The following is a 19780-nucleotide window of genomic DNA, read 5'->3' on the forward strand; positions in this document are numbered from 1 at the left end:
AGACATTGTCTCAAAGCAGCTTTACAGAAATTAACAGTTAAGGTGAATGGTGTGCATTTATCCCTGATGAGCAGCCGTGGCGACTGTGGGAGGGAAAAACTCCCTTAAATATAATGAGGAAGAAACCTTGAGAGGAACCAGACTCAAAAGGGAACCCATCCTCATTTGGGTGACATCAAGAGTTTGATCATAAATCTTTCAACAACACAGAACACTGGAGAGAGAGAACTAACATGAGCATTGGAGTATAAGATTATAAGTAAATGTTCTTTCAACAGTCTTTGGTATAAAAGTAGTGAGTGTTAGTTCCACTTAAAAAAAATAAATAAAAAATTATTAAAAAAATATTAGCTAATAATTTTTTGGAAATCGCATTTTTTTTAAGGTCTTCATGCTGAAATGTTATTCAGACACTTATTTAGTACTATTCAGACAATTTACAGATCCCACCCCTGCGATATGCACGTGTTTATCAATGCTTTTATCTGAGCAACCAATCAAATGTTAGTGATGTGGTGCATAAAACTGTGCAGTTCACATAAAATAGGATAAAATAAGCTTTAACCCTGCTACTATCCAAGGGGCCAATTTGACCCGATTTAAAGTTTAACATCTGTGAATAAATGATTGAGATCATTTTTTTTCCTATTTTAATGGGGACAACTCTGTAAACATAACATGAACATGTCCTCTACACATTTTGTAGCATTGGGATTCTTTGGGGTCAGTTTTCCCTGGCTCTTTTAGCTGTATAACACACAAGAAATCAAAAATTCTTTACACACATTTGTTTTGGGTGATATTGAGGTAACTCATGTAAACCATGCTAGAATTTAATAATAGTCACTATAATTTTTTTATAATATACAAAACACATTTTAAATACACTATATATTAAAACACTATTTTAGGGACCTAAAATAAACATATCTATAGAATTGCGAGAACCACTGATAGATCACATGACATGGAAGTAGGGGGAATCCTTATTCCCTCAAAACTTTGATATTTCCTGTGCCATATGATAAGATGGGAAAATTTCCATGTTACAGCACAAAAATGAGCAAATACGAAGCAGAGACAGAGCAGAGAAAAAACCGATTATTGCACAGTTGCTATTGCAGAAAAATATTCATTAATGTTATTGCAGTTTAAAAAATCTATATAACAGCAGTGCTTTTATTTTGCTAGGTTAAGCATGGGATTGAATGATTTGTGGGGCAAAAAAGGTCATGAAAAAAATGTCTTGATACCCTGATATTGACCTCTATGCCAATACTTGTGTGTATGCTGAGATGATAGGGAAGTATCATGAGATGATATGATAGGGAAGATGATAAAGGTGTAACAGAAAGTACACAAGCAGAAAGGAAATACGAACAAGTAAAGGTGCCACGGTATTCGTTCGCACGATTTCCCTCTCACGTGTTACGCTCTCTACCAGCTTTGTTCTGGCATTTTCAACCCCCCACACACTGTCCAATACCCTCCACAGAACAAAGGCAGCGGCTAGATGAACGACGGAGGACATCTCCTGAATACGTGTTCACCGCTCGCAGCCGCTTCCCCTCCGAACGCTCACAGCAGTCATCTAGAACTGTTCTTTGTACGGATTTCATTATTGCCTAGTGCTCACGGTGCCCGTGCAGTAAATTGGCACGGCGCTACAGTGTTTGCGGCGCATTCAGCTCATCAATCCTGACTCCGACCTCCGATTTCCATCTCATTACATTACATTAACGAAGAAAGACGGCCGTCCTGCGTGGCGGAATGAAATCAACTCGTATTCCATTAACCCTCCATCAGTATGTTTTACAGCCAGCCAAATCACGTAAAAGAATCTTTTTTTGTAAACCTCAATAGTGCGGTATTTAATGACAGATTTGATTGAACACACAGCGTGCTTACTGCTAAGAAGCTTGAACGCCGATCTACAATGAGGTTTGGCTTCTGTAGTTCTGTAGTATATATATATATATAAATTATGTAGAAGATATACTGGAATTTAGTATTAGCCAATTTCTTTTATATATATTTTTTTTTATGTATGTAATGAGGAAGAAACATTGAGAGGAACCAGACTCAAAAGAAAAAAAAAACCTTTGTAAGAAGTCTACTGTATTTTTCGGACTATAAGCCGCTACTTCCATCGAGTGATTTCTAAACGCATGACGATGCCAAAAGATAAACTCCAGAGAGAAATAGTTGTGAAAGGAAGGAGGAAGACAGTGAACAATGACTTTCTTGGTCGGCTACTGTTTAGATACAAGCCGTTGTACTGCGTTGAGTCTGGGTGAAGGGAGAGCTCACTTCTGGCAGGCTATTCCCAAAATACCGCTATGCTCCTAAAGGAAGCGCAACATATTTCACCTGTTACACCATGTGTAAGATGTCTTTCGTTAAAGCCTGTGTAAAGTACATTAGTGTAGACAGTGCGGCTTATAGACAGATTCGGCTTATTAATGTTAAAAATAAAACTATTTGTAAAATTCAGTGGCTTATATATGGGTGCGCTTTATAGTCCGGAAATTACGGTACATGAAAACATGCAAAATATAGCCTCTGATTGGTGCCTACTCATTGATCCATATGGAAGAAGTTGGTAAAAGTAAGAAATGTGCAGGCCAACAGCTTCCAATGATTAACAAATATATATTTAATTGCTGAATATTGTACCCCTATTGATGTAGCTGTTTAGTAGGATCATGATTTTGCATACCATTGCATGAACGACACACATGACATATTATTATATTTATGATTAACAATTAAATGATTAATTAGTTAGAAACTAGTTGCTATGAATCAGTCGTCTCCTTATGAATGACTTGTTTGTTATTGAGTCGTGATATAAAGTGGCCCTTTGTTATTAAACACCAACTAAATTAGGATACAATTACGATTCATTTACAAACTGTTAAACATTAAACTTTTGGTTACTTTTAAACTAACCTTCATTGGGAGATCAGAGGGATTATGTACGTGAATATTTGATCTGTTAACTGGTTGCATATGTCAGATTTATTGCGTGGCTCGAACAGAGAAAAGCTGTTGCTATCAAACATTGTTTACTTAATCAGCTGAGTCGGTGTGATGGTGAAGGAACAGATCAAACAGGCCAATTGATGGGAGGTTTGTGAAGCAGCGTCATAACATATTTTACATTATATACAATAGCTAAAAGCCAATGTTTTATATATATATATATATATATATATATATATATATATATATATATATATATATATATATATATATATATATATCTTTGATGTATTAATCGTCATATATATTTAATTATTATAGCAAATAATTCAGAATTGTTTGTGATTTTTTCTTAATTTTTTACATTTTCATGAGAAATTAGCTATGAATAATTACCTACTTATTTTATGTGGATTAGAATTTATAATACTACATACAACTTTTCGGAAAACTAAAAGTATGTGAGTTGATGTGTGTGTGTGTGTGTGTGTGTGTGTGTGTGTGTGTGTGTGTGTGTGTGTGTGTGTTCACACTGCAGTGATGTTGCAGCTGCTCGAGGTGTGAGAGTGGTGCGAAGTGGCGAGTCATGTATCAGGTGGTCTCCTGTGTGGCACTGGCCTCTTTTTACCTCTCCATCCACTAAACAACAGCTTAGTTGGAGACCCGTCGTGCATGTCTGCTCTCTCCTCCACTCTTTTACCCACAATTTCCCTCCAGAGAGACACCGAAATAGGTTGAATACGTGACATTACTTGGATTTCTGCGTTGCTTAAGCCAAATTTTTGTCATCCATTATTTAGATTTGGATTCATCTCTCTTCACTGACATGACATCACCCAACCCATGCCTCCCCTTTCTGAGTGTATGAGTGAGGGAACTCCTCCGTGCGGTGGGTGCACACTACGAGACCAGCTTCATTGATCGTGACATGATATAATAATTGACGTGACTGCGCAAATGTTCGGTGAAAAAAACAAACCTGATGCCTAATGCCGAATTGTGACGTCTAGACGACTGGGTCAGAGCATTTCCAAAACTGCAGTGGGATGTTTCTGGTCTGCAGTGCTTTGAGGAAGGAACAGTGGTGAAATGGCGACAAAGTCATGGACACCCGAGGCTAATTGATACACGTGGGGAGCGAAGGCTGGCCCAGCTGATCCGATCCAACAGACGAGCTCCTGTTGCTTAAATTGCTAAAGAAGTTAGCTGTTAATGCTCAACAGGTCAGAACTGTTTCGGCAGCAAAAGAGGGGCCAACATAATATTAGGCAGGTGGTCATAATGCTATGCCTGATCGGTGTAGTTTGAATCATAAATGTAGTTGCATAAAAGTTGCTTATGTCTTTGATACTCAGTAAAACTGGAAAGTAGCCAAAACATAACTTAAGTACAGTAACAAAGTACACTTACTCAAATACTTTATACAACTGCTGGATAGGTGAAAAGGGTATTGAATTTGTAAATGCGATTTTCTTTTTTAAAAGAACACACTGGGTACTGTAGTGGCCATGCTTTCATATGCCCCTTGTACTTATTTATCAATGAAACTTGCAGTATTTCACTTTAAAGGCTTGCCCCAGATACCCCAGACCCTTAGGATCTTCTTTTCTATGGATGAGCACACACACACACACACACACACACACACACACACACACACACACACACACACACACACACACACACACACACACACACACAAATGCATGCACGCACACATGCCAAACACAGTGGGTTACTCTTCATAAATATTGAAATAGCAGAACAGTGAAGGTTCTGGCTGAAAGCACCTTTCATTTCAGCATAGCTTTGATGCTTGCATAATTGACACCCTTTTTCTCCACTTTACCAAATCATCTTCAGTATGGACTCTCTCAAGGGCTTTAGAAAAAAAAAGGGGCTTTTGTTCCCCACAAAAGTGCTCCACCATCCCATTATTCTTTGTTTACTTTTTTCCCCTCTAAAACTGTCTCTTGCTAATCACTGTTTTTTCTCTCCGCACCCGAGCTCCCGCTGCGCTTCGACATGAGAGCGGTTAACTTTGAGCTCGCAAAATGTGTTTGAAGGCTGCTTGCATTGTTCCGCACAGGTACGAGATGAAATACGAAAAGGACGACTTTGTCTTACGGATTAAGAAAGTGTCTTCTGGGGACCAAGGAAGCTTCACGTGTGTCGCCGAGAACCGGGTGGGCAAACTGGAAGCATCATCTACGCTTACAGTCAGGGGTGAGTCGACCTCCATGTTGCCCTCAGAGACTTTTTTTTGCATGCTTGTCTTTGGGCTTTGTTTTGAAACAGATGCAAGTATGACTTGGTGGAGTGATTAGATTCATTCATTCATTTATTCTCAGTAAGTGCTTTATAATGGTGAAATCCCGGGAACGCTGGTCCTGGGAATGCACCGAGAATCACAAGGAACCATACTCACACAGATTTACACCTAGGGGCAATTTAGATGCACTGATTCCCCACAGTGCCTTGTTTTGGATCAATATAAGGTAACCAGAGAGTCTGTTTTATCATTCTGATCTAATGATTTTATGCACGACGCAGGGGCAAAGAACCACCCGAATATGGCATTTATTAAATTTGAAATATTTACCATGTAAATTAAATGCTGTAAATTTAAAGGGAATAGGAAATGTTTAAAACATCTGGAACTGTAGGTTACAGTGGTTAAAGGCAGTTTATTCACAGTATGTTTGACTCTAGTGATGGGGAGATTAGATCTTTTTTTTTTACTTTAAAATGAACAAATCTTTTTTTTAAATCATTTAGTTTATTTCGTTCCTTTGATCAGAAATAAAACACAATGTAAAAAACGTAAAGCGAATTTGGGAGTCACATGACAAAAGAACGAATTACTCGGACCAGAGCATTCATGAGATAAAAAACTCGATTCTGTTTCCTGTGTGATGCACCGCATAGCATTTATGAGAGTCACGTGATAAAAGAACGAACGATTTGGACTAAAAGAGTCACGAGGTGAACTACTCAATTCTGTTTCCTGTACATGACCTACAGAGATTTTCCGATGCTTTGCTCATGGTCATATAAACGAATGACTCTTTGAAACTACTCGTTCTTCTGAGTCACATTAACGACTCGTTCAAAATGAATGAATCGTTCATGAACGTCCAATCACTACTTGACACACACCTTCCAGCCAATCAGAATCAAGTATTCACGCAGGCCACAGTATAAAATGAATCAATTTTAGTTTAATGAGACCCGCCTTCAATACAGATGCATTTGCCATATACCTAACAATTCTCAATGCACGCTACGTACATTTGCAAAGATTTTTATCTGCACCCACACGCAACTCAGCAGAGGCGAATAAATTTCAATCAGACAGTCGATGCATCATTACACACCGAACATCCTATAATTAACAGAATCAATATAATGTCTTATAAAACTAATTAAATATCAGGCTTGCTGAATTTATTGCCATTATAGAGAGACGAGGAGTAGGCAATAAGTGCAGTCCTGGAGTGCTCGCACATTACTGAAAGACAAAAGCGCACGAGGAGAGCGGAAAACACATTTGTTGTCATTTATGTCAACCAGCTAATTATTTCCGCAGATGAAACTTAATTGTTAAATTTTGTGTTAGACAAGGTTTTTTTTTGTATTAAGGAGGAGTTGATCAAATCGGGTTTTACAGGACCTTTTTCCTGTTAGAGACGTTTCCTGTTAGCCTCCGTGTATGCGCGGAATACTGATGGATATGCTTTAGGAAAATTTCTAGTTGAATATTTCTGAAAGTCACACAAGAAGCATGTTTTATTTATAGAGCCGCAGCTCCGTATAACCAGCTCGAACCACATGCTGTGCGCTCCCCAGCGTTTCCCTGCTTTTCGCCATGCTTCATTGTCGAAAGAAAAAAGAACATTAGGAAAAACGTGCTCCTAATCATTTTGCCTGACAGCAGAATTTTGTCAAATCGCAAATCTGATCAAATCGAAACAATAGTTTCCTGACTCACGAAAAGACAATGTTTTGAATGATATTTTTCTTGCTTCCTCAGTCACACGAGATTAAAAGTTACCGGAAACTTCCACATGACATCTGGTTGATACTATTTATCAACCTGAATGATCAGCTTAAGCTGAACAACTGTACAAGTTTAGGTTCTGTAAATTTCTATGCAGTATGTTGCATTATATCCCCTATTTTATTTACACATGTGCTTCCAGGTATTAACATAAAATTATTCATCCGGATGTGGCATATGATGTGACATCATGTGGCAGCACAGGAACGCATATGACCATGCACATACAGTTTACGAGCTCCAATTAATATTCACATCACAATGGAGAAAATGTGATCTTATTAACTTTGGCATGGTTGTCGGCGCAGGACAGGCTGGTTTGAGTATTTCAGATCTGCGATGTCAAATCCCTGCTGATTTGTGGAAAAAGATCAATAGAATTTACACAGAATAGTGTGAGAAGGAGGAGAGCGGCTGGATTAGTTTAACTAAACGGGAAGTATAGTGTTACTGTAACCACTCTTTACATCTGCGGTTATTTGAAAAGCATCACAGGATACTTAACACATCTAACATTGACTTTTGGGCATCACTGCCTGGTTGTTTGAACTTAAGATTTGATATGTGCATAAATTTGGTCAATTTAGCAACATGAAATAGAAGAAAATATGTGTTTTCTGAAGCCAAAAGCTGTTATTCTACCAACAGCAGGATTTGAAACCCTGCTTTTCAGTGTAATATTACCAAAGCCTCACCAAGGAGGAGGCAGCACTGTTTACAGGCCAGTTTATTTTTCCCAGCTGGAGCCGAGCCTGTCAGGACCATCTCCCTCTGTGTGTCATTCCCTGACCGGTGGGAGTTCTGTGATACACAAACATCCATGTGCACCCACAAACACACACACATTCAGTGTGAAGGAAAGAGCAGGGCCATGGCCGTCTGAAACTGACCTCCTGCTAAGTTCAAGAAATGAGGAACTTAATGACAGTTTAAAGCCTGCTCTCATACTCCAGTCAGTTGCAAACCAATATACAGTGCAATATTTCTGGCACACAGGATGAGGTGGGGGTACAGAAGGAAAAAAAAAATACACGGTGAGATGTGACGCATGGGTACGGCATTTGAGATTTAGGCTTCGGCAATATTTGTCGGCGTCTAGCCACAGCTTCCATTTCGGAAATCTCCAGGATGTCACATTAAGGGCAACATGCTGCATTATTAAGCTCCCTTCAGAATCCGTGAGATTTAAGATCCATTTCATCACTCACCCAGTGGACTCCGTGTTTTTGTCCTAAATTCATTTGTGTACTTGATGTCTGAATGTGTTTTTTTGTTCCTCTTCTCTGGTTGTTGTGCTTGTGTCTGATGTTGTGAATGTCACCCCTTCATCCAATCACTTTCCTGCCCTCATTGCTTATTTACCAGCTCATCCTGGTAAGTACCCACCCATACAGTACCATGCTACTACAAGCATGCTTTTGCCTGACTTTTACCCCTTCAATAAACCTTTAACCCCTATAATCGTTCTCTAATTTTAAACCGATTATCTTGCGATCTGAACTCAAACAAGGCTTTCGAATGCATTCGATTCTAAAAAGTAGATTCAGGAAGAGGAGAACAGGAAACAGATTCCAGATTAGAAACGCAGCCTTTTTTTTTCTTTGCCGGAACTTTCCACCTCGCCAACAGGAGGCATTAGTAAACACACTGTGTTTTGCACCTTTTCAAACCACTGTATGCTGCATGTTAATTAGGAACGCACGGCTTCTCAACACCTTGGCTTTTGCATTAAACATGACCACACGTTCCTACAAGTGAAAGCGTTACCGCGTGTGTCTCCGTGTTTGCAATGATACCCATCTGACCTTTCACCTCAGAGGCACCCCAGTTTGTCGTGCAGCCCAGGGACCAGATTGTGATGCAGGGACGCACCGCTACCTTCCCGTGCGAGGCCAAGGGAAACCCGCAGCCTGCTGTGTTCTGGCAGAGAGAGGGGAGCAAGGTCAGTGTTCTCCACATTGTTTGCATATTCATGGGGGATTAATGTGTTTGTGTGGGTGTTTATGCAACGAGGTGCAAAATCTGCAAATCGGCGCTCGCAGACAAAAAAACTGAGACATGTTCTACTTCAAACTAGCTGCCAGTGGTCTCAATCTGATTGTTTTGCAGATTAAAACAAAGTATTGTGCTCAATTAAGCAATTAATTTGATGGATAAATGCTCAGATTTTACCTTAAGTGTAATGAAGTGGTCATCAGTCGTATGTCACCCAACTCACAGGGGGGTCGTTTGTCATCTCAAAACTTATTAATTTACTGAATTCAAGTCATTAGGGCTAATTGAATTGGGGCTAATGCCCTTCCTCTCTTGTCACTTGGGCAGATTTGAGCACTTTGAATGAAGAAAAATCTCATTAGAGGCAAAGGGAGATAAGAGATCTCAAGGCTTTAAGTGGGTGGTGAAGTCTGGCTTAGAATGCTGGCTTCTGCCCAAGGGCATGGCGGGCAGCTAAACACCGCTCGGTTCAAACGTTAATTATGGACCAGCCTTGACACGAAGTCATGAACCCACTCTTGGCCTCTGTGCCATTATATATGCAACAACCGCATCCCCTTTGAGCACCCGCATGTAGAAAACTTGAATTCGCAAACTAGTTGTACTTCTAGAGTTGTACTTATTGAAAAATAGCCTCCAGCATGTGGAAATGTTAAAGGAGTTCCTCCATGAATGTTAAACTGAACAGATGCTTCATAAACCTGCCAAATGGGGTGTTTTGCAAGTCTGTTAATATCAGGAATGGAGGTATATAGGAAAAGATTTGTGGCCTCAAAGGAAGGGAGGTGTGGCAGGTAGAGATGTGACCTGTAAGCTGGTAAGATCTAGGGAAGGAGGTGTGTCCTCTAAGCTGGTCAGTTCAAAGGAAGGCGGTATGGCTTTTAAACTGGTAGGTTCAAGGCACATAGGGTGTCCTCTAAGCTGGTCAGTTCAAGGGAAGGAGGTGTGGCCTATAAACTCACAGTTCTAAAAAAAGAAGAATGTGTCCTTTAAGCGAATCAGTTCAATGGAAGTAGGTGTGGCCTCTAAACTGGTCAGTTCTGGGAAAGGTGTTATGGCCCTTAGGCGAATCAGTTTAATGGAATGAGGTGTGGCCTCTAAACTGGTCAGTTCTAGGAAAGGAGGTGTGGCCTTTAAACTGGTCAGTACAATGAAAGGAGGTGTGGCCTCTAAATTGCTCAGTTCAAGGGAAGGAGGTGTGCTTTTTAAACTAGTCATTTCAGTGGAAGTAGGTGTGGCCTTTAAACTGGTCAGTTCAGTGGGAGGAGGTGTGGCCTCTAAGCTGGTCAATTCAGTAGAAGGAGGTGTGGCCTTTAAACTGGTCAGTTTTAGGGAAGGAGGTGTGGCCTCTAAGCTGGTCAATTTAGTGGAAGGAGGTGTGGCCTTTGAATTAGTCAGTTCTAGGGAAGGAGGTGTGGCCTCTAAGGTGGTCAATTTAGTGGAAGGAAGTGTGGCCTTTAAACTGGTCAGTTCTAGGGAAGGAGGTGTGGCTTCCAAGCTGCTCAGTTCTAGAAAAAGTGGCGTGTTAATCAAAAAGTCAGAGATAAGAAACACCACACTTCTAACAGTTCAGCAATCAAATCCTAATCACATTGTTTTGTTCAATGTAGACTTTTCCTAGCAATCAGTGTTTGTTTACCCTGCTGAGATTTTAGATTGAATCTGTTATTTTCCCTCTTTTTCTCAGGACCTGCTTTTTCCGAATCAGCCTGCTCAGGCAGGAAGTCGCTTCTCGGTGGCTCAGAATGGAGATCTGAGCATCGCTTCAGTCCAGCGCTCAGACGCAGGCTACTACATCTGCCAGGCTCTCACAGTGGCTGGCAGCATACTAGCCAAGGCCCAGCTGGAGGTGTCGGATGGTGAGCGTGTTGAATTTTCGAACACATTTGTACCATGACTTTACAAGTTCTTCAGAAGTCTCCATCCATATTGCATTCATGCTTATCAATCATCTTTGAAGTGAAAATACATGTTTTGAAGAATGTGTTAGAAATATCCAGCAGGCAAATGGAAATGTCTTTCTGCTGTATTTCTGTGAACATTAATCAATAGTTGACCGTTCCTGAAAGATTTCAAGACACACTCCTCTGCGCACACATACACAGATGTGCACCTGATCATTTTTTTTGGCCTCCAAAAAAAACGTATGAGTGCAAAATCCACATTTTCCTTTCATTCTTCTGTACTTTAGAGTACAACATTGTAGGCATGTCGAAAATTGAACTTTCTAGAAGCGGTGGCTTTGGTGTTCCACTTTGATTTCAGAAGAAATCCTCAACAAATCCTCATCAACCTTTTTCTCTGGCTTGAAGGAGAAAAAGACTTTGGATGGCCTGAAAAGCGAATGAAGCCCATAAAGTGTAACACGGGGGCTGCTGATGGAGAGACACACATTTACACCCACTTCTTCTCTCAAAGAGTATCATTATCTTAAGTGCTGTGGCGCCGCCAGTTGGGAGCCATATTCTGCTTCCTTTCCATTTTGTCTTGGCCTGCTCACGCAGACATTATTGAATTAACATCTGCTCAAGGCCCTCTCCGCAGAAGGAGCGCGTTACCCTCGAAGCAGCGACTGCTGGGTTGCCGTGCATATCAATTGAGAGGAAGAGGACGAGTGAGTGAGTGAGCGAGGTCAAGAAAGAAAGGAGGGAGAGCGGGGGAAGTGGTGCAGGAAGGAGCAAAAGTGGCAGAGAAAAAAGGGATCAGATCACAATGATGGGGACACAATTCTTTGTGCTGCATTCTAGACTCTATTAAGTACTAAACGCAAAACGGTGTAAGGTTAACGTGTCCATGTGTATCCACTACATGTGCAATTAGTTCGACATGAGTTTCAAAATTTGACTTTACTGGGAGAATTTTTTTTTTAGATATATAATAATAATAATAATAATAATAATAATAATAATAATAATAATAATAATAATAATGATGCATGTATTCTTTTGTATAAATGGCAGTAGTGAATAAAGTTCAGAAAACATGTATTTGAGTTAAAGTAAAGATAAATTCGGTAAAATACGTCTCCAGTAAAAGTAAAAGTGTCCCTTAAAACTTTCCCTTGAGTAAAACTACAGACGTATTCGCCTTTTAATGTACTTAAGTATTCAAAATACTATGATTTATTATGGCTGTAATGTTCCTATTATTATTTCTGTCACAAGACTCTTTGCTTAATCAACTCAGTTTATGTGAAAAGACTCGAATGTGACTCTCAGCACACTGATCTATTCATAGAATTATATTAATGAGTAAAACACTGTGATTTCTATTACAATTATCACAAGCCCCAAAGCTTTTTATTTAACTACTTCACAAAATCGTAATCGCTAATAAGTCCACAGCTGTTGTGGCGAGTTCGAGTCTGGAGTTTCTTCATCGTTTATTCCTCTCGTAATGTTCTGCTTGATGTTGAACTGATGCTGAACTGTATGTTGGTGATCAGTAAATACACAAGTGCCAATCAGAACAAGGTTAAAACAGATCGCGCGCTCGACCCTGATTGGTGGCTCACTGATTGCTTGACCAGTTATGTTTCTATCCTCATAAATAAAAAGGAACGACTGATTTTGCAAAATGTATTTGAGTATTTGAAATGTAGTGAAGGAAAAGTTAAAATTTCCACAAATGAAATTATTTCGGTAAAGTACACATACGTGAAAAAGCTTCTTAAGTACAGTAACGAATTCTATTTGGTTCATTAATGTCTAACACTGTAAATGGGTATTTTGGTATGAAGCTTGTCTGCATTTTTTTTGCTACAGCCCATGACAACAGCATGATCAACGCATAAGAAGGAAGTTAATCAGCTACCAAGTACATAAAACCTCTTAAGGTTTTATGTACCCCATTTAACCCTATTTGGGTCAAGACCTGGTTGCCATAACCATTCCTAGATTGCACCTCATTTTTCAGGAAATTTTTTCATCAGTGGCATTTGTAAATCAAACTATAATTCTCTATAATTAATGCTTTTAGACATGGTCATTTTTTGTTTTTTGTTTTTTTGTGGGGAGAACATTTTGTAAAAAAAAAAAAAATGTAGAAATGTAGTTTGTGTTTTAGTTAAAAAAACCTCAAGAATGAAGGTTTTAGACCAAAAGTCTTAATATCATTTCATAGATTACACCTTTGCATGCTATTAATGCATTGATTTATCAATGGATTTCAGCGTTATACCTTTGCTAAGTTCTTTTTTTTTTATTAAGGTGAAACATTAAATATTTTGTGTCTGGTGTAACACATACACTAAAGATTCAGTGGCTGGACACTAGCTTGAAAATAACTGGAGTCACGGGGTTTTGGTTGCTATGATATAAAGCTTTTTTCGGGCTCGCTGAACCTGTATATCATTGTAATGCATATGATTAATGTCAAGCCACGAGAAAAATACGAAGCTTGGTAGTGCTTGGGCTGTTGTAAGATTTGCAAAGATATAAAAACGTCACTTGTCAGGAGCGTTTGCTTAATAAATATACAGTAAGCAACTAATTTAGACGAAGGACTGCACTCGAAAGAGGAAGGGAGTGTGAAAATGTTGAAAGGTTGCAAAGAAAAGGACTTTAATTAGCCTCTCAGGCAAGCCATTTTTAATCCGTGCCGGCAACCGCACAATCAAAGGTGTCTTTTTTTATGCTTGACTGACCGCAAGAACAGGTGCTACATTTCAGACCACATCCATCATCGAGAGATGCAAAATGCTGGCAGTAAGTGCCTGCTCTCCTGCAAGGTCAGGAAAAGCGTCAAAGGAAATTGCTATGCATTTTAGAGCACATGTTTGCTTTTTGTTTGACAGCTCTGAAAGACCGCCCACCACCCATTATTCAGCACGGGCCAACAAATCAGACAGTGGCACAGGGCAGCCTGGCCGTTCTCGCCTGTAGGGCGTCTGGAGAACCTGAACCCACGGTCACTTGGCTGAAGGACGGAGTGAGTCTGCTGGCTAAAGAGCCTCGGATGTCTCTGCTAGAGGCAGGCAGCCTGCAGATCCAGAATGTTAAGGTGTGTTCTTTTGTGATTTGCATTTTCTATATAAACATATTGTATATTTAAGTGATTGCCACTGTATATGCTTTATTTCATATTCCATATGCTACAGCAAATCATGTAATCAGAGTAGGGCACTCTCTGCATTATTTTGGATTCATTTGCATATATAATGCTTGTTGACTGCCCTAATGTACTCCATTAAATACACTACAATACATTTTTAATACTTAACAGTGCAGCAGATGCTCCCTGTCATGTAGCCGAGTAGCTACTGTTGCATTCGACCTACCTCGAAAACTTTCACCCTTCATGTGTTTGAGCTGCATAAGTGAAGGCCTTCATGTTCATCTGTTGCTACAGTCAATAATACACATTTAACAACTAATATCTCTGTATGATGACAGATTTCAAACATTGTACTATAGTATTTACTGTATGTCATTTAAATGCTGTTATGCTTACTTCTGGTGCTGTGAGGAGCCATGTTGTTTTGGCTTTTCTTGCTAAACTCAAAGTTACGTACGACCAGTTTTTCGGTCCCCATCTACGTCATAAGTTGGGGTTTGAGGTGATAAGCGGAGGAGGGAAAACTAGTTTTTTACTAACACTACTGTACATTGCGTATCCCTAAACTTTACATTTTTAACTTTTTCTTCTTTGCTTATTTAAATTTTCGTCACAATCTTCGCTTTCTGGCTTTACTTCGGCATCTAGCAGCGACGTTTCGAGCTCATACCTCAATTTTTTGCTCGCGTAACAAAGCAAAAAAATCGACCGAGTGACTGCTCGTACCTCGGAAAACTCGTACATTAATGTACTCGTAGGTCAAGGTACCACTTTATATATATATATAGTATACAGAAATTCAAGCCAATTGCATAAGAAGCCATGTGACTCAATCCTTGACTAGCCACATTGCTAATGTAGTAATTGTGTTATTGCTATAAAAAGTAACATTGTTTCATACAACCGTTTAAATGGCGCTATAAAGTTGCCCTGTGTGAATAACTAGTCATTACATCATTCCTATAAAGTCACATTGTCTTTATATGCGTTATAACTTTGGACACATTGTAGGTCTAATCATTACATCATTGCTTCATCGTCCGTTTTAATATGCTTACGTTGCATTTCACTGCTTATGAACCAATTACAGGGGGGCGATAGTGAGGAAATGAGGGAAATAAAAGTGCCTTGGCGAAGGAACAAATATGGAAGGTATGACAGGGGGTGGGGGGAGAGAAGGAGGGATATTTCTCGCTCACTGATGTCAGACAGGCATGATTTAGATGGACAAGTGCATTCAGTTTAAAGATGAATAAAGTGTATTGATTTTCTAATAAATTGCTAAATGCTGGAGACATCTTAAGCCTGGCTTTGACAGAATCTGGGCTCTTCCTCAAGGACAGCTCTTTATGGTAAATTAAAGGCACACACACAGGCGCACACACACACACACACACACACACACACACACACACACACAAGCACATGTCTCTGAGGCGAATATGAAATGCCCACACAGCTCTTACCTGAATGCTTATCTCCCTTTGAATGTCAATTTTACTTAAATCATTTGTCTCCGAATCAGCTTAATGGAGCAGAGGCACACATGGAAATGAAAGACTGTAGCTTGTGGCAGTCTGAGGAAAGTGGATAAGAGAAAGAGAGACTATAAAAAATATGAAAGCGTAAAAAAAAAAAAAAAGACAGAAGGACAACAAAAAAAAAGTTCATATTGTGTGCTATTGTTACGGAAATCAGCACAGAGGGAAACGTGATGTTCGCTGCATCAGTGCAGTCGTATTGGCAACGCAGTGGTGCTGAGATCAAAATGAAATTTATTAACACAATTAACGTCAGCACTTTAGCGAGTCACGTGGCGCCTCTCGCGCTTTCCGATGCACTTTCGTGGAAGCCATCAGAGGTTAACGCATTTTTTTCCACCATAATATCCGTGCAGTCTGGAACACACAGCAGTTGATTACAATATTTAAAAAGTCCTGTATTGAAATAAGGCTTGGGGGGAAAAAACATTGAATTCCTCAAATCCTGAAACTCCATCGAAGGATCGATTGGCAAGTTTAGATCGTTGTGCTCATTTAATATTAGCATTATAGTAAAAATAGTAATACAAAAATGTAATCATTATTATAAAAGGGATCTGATGTACTCAAAAGAAAACAGATTTAGCACTTGAACCTTGTGGGATATTGATTTAGCTAGCTAAGTTATAAAAGCCCATACGAACCAGTTAACTAGCTAACTAGTTAGCCAGATTACCCGTGTATTAAGATATTCAAAGGAAAACTCCACAGTAAAACATAACACATATAAGAATATAATGAATGCATAAGTTTATGATTAGCATCTTTGGTGCTTATTCATTGTTTATATCTGTTAAGGTCTCTCAAACTCCTACACTGTTTCTGCAGAGCACAGTAGTTTATTAAACTCATCATTTTCTACTGCTGTTTCATATTTAATGAATGTAAAAGTCCATCGTAGAATGTAATTCCAGTTGACACATTTACAGCAGAGACTCAGCTCAGCTAGTTACAGTAGCAGTGTGAGAGATGACGAGCGTAATGGCAATGCTAGCGGTATTAGCATTCATTTTGAATCCGTGGAAGCGGATTTGTTTGTGCCGAGCATACAGAGAAAGAGGTTTGACAGCCGGACAAACTAAAGCACTAAAGCACATCTGCTTCACTTTTTTTTTTTAATTAGAGAGAAAGAAGAGCCAAATGGCACAAAATATATCTTAGAAAGAATAACACGCAATTCATTCACATTGATCTTTTTTCTTTTCTTTAATCGGTAATAATGTCATTAAATAATAATAAGGCAATGTCAGGAACTCATCGCCTCATTAACACCAGACATCCTTCACTGGTATTTCATGCTAGCTACCATACCAATTTTTTTTCTTTCTATAAAGAAATTGTACATTTAGTTGATTATTAAAGAATCATCTTATTAGTGTGGACATTGTTTGCTGTTATTGTAGCCAAACTGACATGAAGTGCACATGATACACAGTGATTTTGTGTAAAACTAATGGACAGAGTTATAATAGAGCTAGCAAAGCGAATAGAAAGTAAATCCAAAATTCCATTAAAAGGGATTGATATCAGAGATTATTTTCTAACATGGATGCAACTATCAGGATGGAAATTAAGGCCTGATAGGATATCTGTGTGTGAATGGTGTGAATAATTACCTTAGCTATTCTCTAACCTATCTGCTGATGTTCTTTTGTTTTCCTCCAGCTCTCAGATATGGGTCTGTACACCTGCTTGGCGACCAGCTCAAGTGGAGAGACTTCATGGAGCGCCTTCTTAGACGTCCGAGGTTCTTATCTCAATTCAGCAGGAGCACTTTTTGCTCGAATATTCCATCATTCTCGCTTCTTACCCTCTGCTTCTGCTCTCCTTCTTTTCTTGTCAGAGTCGGCTGAGTTCACAGACTCCGTATCCCACAACACCACTGCTCTCCCGGGGCCTCCTTCCAAACCAGAGGTCACTAATGTCACCAAGAGCAGTGTGTCTCTGTCATGGCGCCCCGGATCTGAAGATACTTCCTCCGTGTCTGCGTATGTCATAGAGGCCTTTGGGTATGTATGCGCTGGCTGAACCAGGTCCTGGTATTCTGTACCCAGTGCCCTTCACGCTCATGGCACAGATGCGGTTCGGTTAACCGGGCACCAGGGTCGCCCTCAGTGAGTGCCAGCGGTGATGGATTTAGTGGCTTATTTATGAGGAAAGCGCTGGGGCTGTGCCATGCTCGAGCATCGGTGCCCAGTGTGTGATTTGGCTCGTTGTATTTAGTCAATACTCTGTTGCCTCAGGTTTGTGCGGTGGACTGAAGTTTAATTGTAAGTGTTTCTAGGTCATGAAAAGGTTTCGGTTTAGGGGAATGGAAGGTGATATTGCCTTCGAGTCACAACACTCTGTGTTTGGGTGAACGGATAGAGAATTTAAGTCCAGTCAACTTTTGTCTAGGAGTACAAGCAGAAAATCGAATTTGCTCTGCTGTATGATTACGCCAACTTTAATGGATCTAAAAGTAAATGTGATGTCTAACAGTTTGTTCTTTAGCTTGGAAACAAGCTTATTTTAGTAGTAGAAGTCTATTTCATCAAACCTGTTTGCACCAATTGTGCTGCTGGTTTATATTTCCCAGTTCTATCCTGACCATACGTTTCTCTCTTTTATTTAGCATTTTCTCCCACAATGGTTTTCTCCTGTTCGGTCCAAACTCCTAAAACTGCTGTCCCATGCACCAGAGTGCATTCCTGCTTTATGTCCAGTGTTTTTATGATGGACATCGAATTCAACCTGACCAGTATAAAGCCGCTACTAAATATTGGATTTAAATGCAATCACTAAAAAGAGTGTGTGCTTTTACATCAAAGCTAATTTGGAGCTAGCATGACTTGGCATATCACTAGGTGTAGACTAGACTCTAGTCATATAACAGCATCATATACAAACATATTAACATCTAGTGGTAATTTAGAGAATCTTATCAACCTACTGGTATGTTTTTGAGAAGTTGGTGAACCTGTAGATATACCATGTGTATCGGTAGCTCAGCGATTAAAGCATTGGACTCTGGATCAGAAGGTAACAAGTTTAAATACCAGCCCAAACGTCCTGCCATTGCTGGGCTCTTAAACAAGGCCTCTCCCTGGAATGCCTCCTATTGGTGGCTTCATTGTTTCTGTTTGTCAGTGTACAATATGGACAAAACAAATGGCAGAGAATGACTTCACCCTTTTTTTGTTACACCAAATTGTCCTCGTGAGTGCAGCCTATTGCTAGCTGGAGCAGGCTTGACTGATTGCATGATCTAATATTAGGTCAGAGAATCCTATTTTCACTACAACAAAGCTTTAAAACAAATTTTACACAGTTGAGCTACTGCATCAATAGCTTAAACCCATCTATAGCAAGCTGGTAGAAACAGGCATACTGCCCACAATAATATCAGCATAAAATCCCCCGCATCTGCCTGAGGCAGCCACGTGAGACGTGTGTGTGTGTGTGTGTGTGTGTGTGTGTGTGTGTGTGTGTGTGTGTGTGTGTGTGTGTGTGTGTGTGTGCAGTTTTTTCCGAGCAGTGAGTTTATTGCTTCTCATCTCTGTTTGCAGCCAGCTGGTGAGTAACAGCTGGCAGACTGTAGCCGATCACGTGAAGGACACGCAATACACTGTCAGAGAGCTCCGACCAAACACCGTCTACGTCTTTATCATCAGAGCGGTGAACACGCAGGGGGTGGGAGACCCAAGTGCCATGTCCGATCCTGTCCGCACTCAGGGTAATATACACTCTACCTATCTGACATGAGTGTACATCTGTTTTAATTCCATGATCTTTAGCTCAGACGTTATATTGCTGTAGGTTGGTTTGACAATTACAGTTCACAATTACACTATAATTTACATTTGATTAGTAAACACACTGTATATTTGGCTTTATAATGTATATATATATATATATATAGTATTATATATAGTATATATCTCAGTGCATAGCCAACGAAGCAATACAATAAAAATACATATGAAGCAGCTACCGATGCAATGCGTTACGATTCACCCCTTTTATGATGCAGTGCGATCCGATTGCGATTTAATTCAATATAGTACGGACTTTTATTTCTTTGGTTCAGACATTCAGCAAATCATCCATTTACTTAAGTGCCTTCGACAAACAGGTCTTTATAGTGCAAAAAAAAAAATCTAAT

General features: G+C 39.7%; 1 protein-coding gene across 3 annotated transcripts in view; it reads left to right on the top strand.

Annotated features, from left to right (window-relative positions):
* The window catches only part of LOC310740902 (roundabout homolog 2-like), a 152911-nt gene that overhangs the window by 96214 nt on the left and 36917 nt on the right, over window positions 1-19780 (top strand). For all 3 annotated transcript variants that reach the window (XM_083568080.1, XM_083568081.1, XM_083568082.1), the window contains exons 6-12: window positions 5075-5211; window positions 8863-8987; window positions 10728-10899; window positions 13836-14041; window positions 17302-17383; window positions 17480-17645; window positions 19185-19351. In XM_083568080.1, coding sequence (XP_083424206.1) covers window positions 5075-5211; window positions 8863-8987; window positions 10728-10899; window positions 13836-14041; window positions 17302-17383; window positions 17480-17645; window positions 19185-19351 — 1055 coding nt within the window. The remainder of the gene's footprint in view (window positions 1-5074; window positions 5212-8862; window positions 8988-10727; window positions 10900-13835; window positions 14042-17301; window positions 17384-17479; window positions 17646-19184; window positions 19352-19780) is intronic.

The sequence above is a fragment of the Silurus aristotelis genome, assembly GCF_946808225.1.
Source record: "Silurus aristotelis genome assembly, chromosome: 18".
Taxonomy (NCBI): Eukaryota; Metazoa; Chordata; class Actinopteri; order Siluriformes; family Siluridae; genus Silurus; species Silurus aristotelis.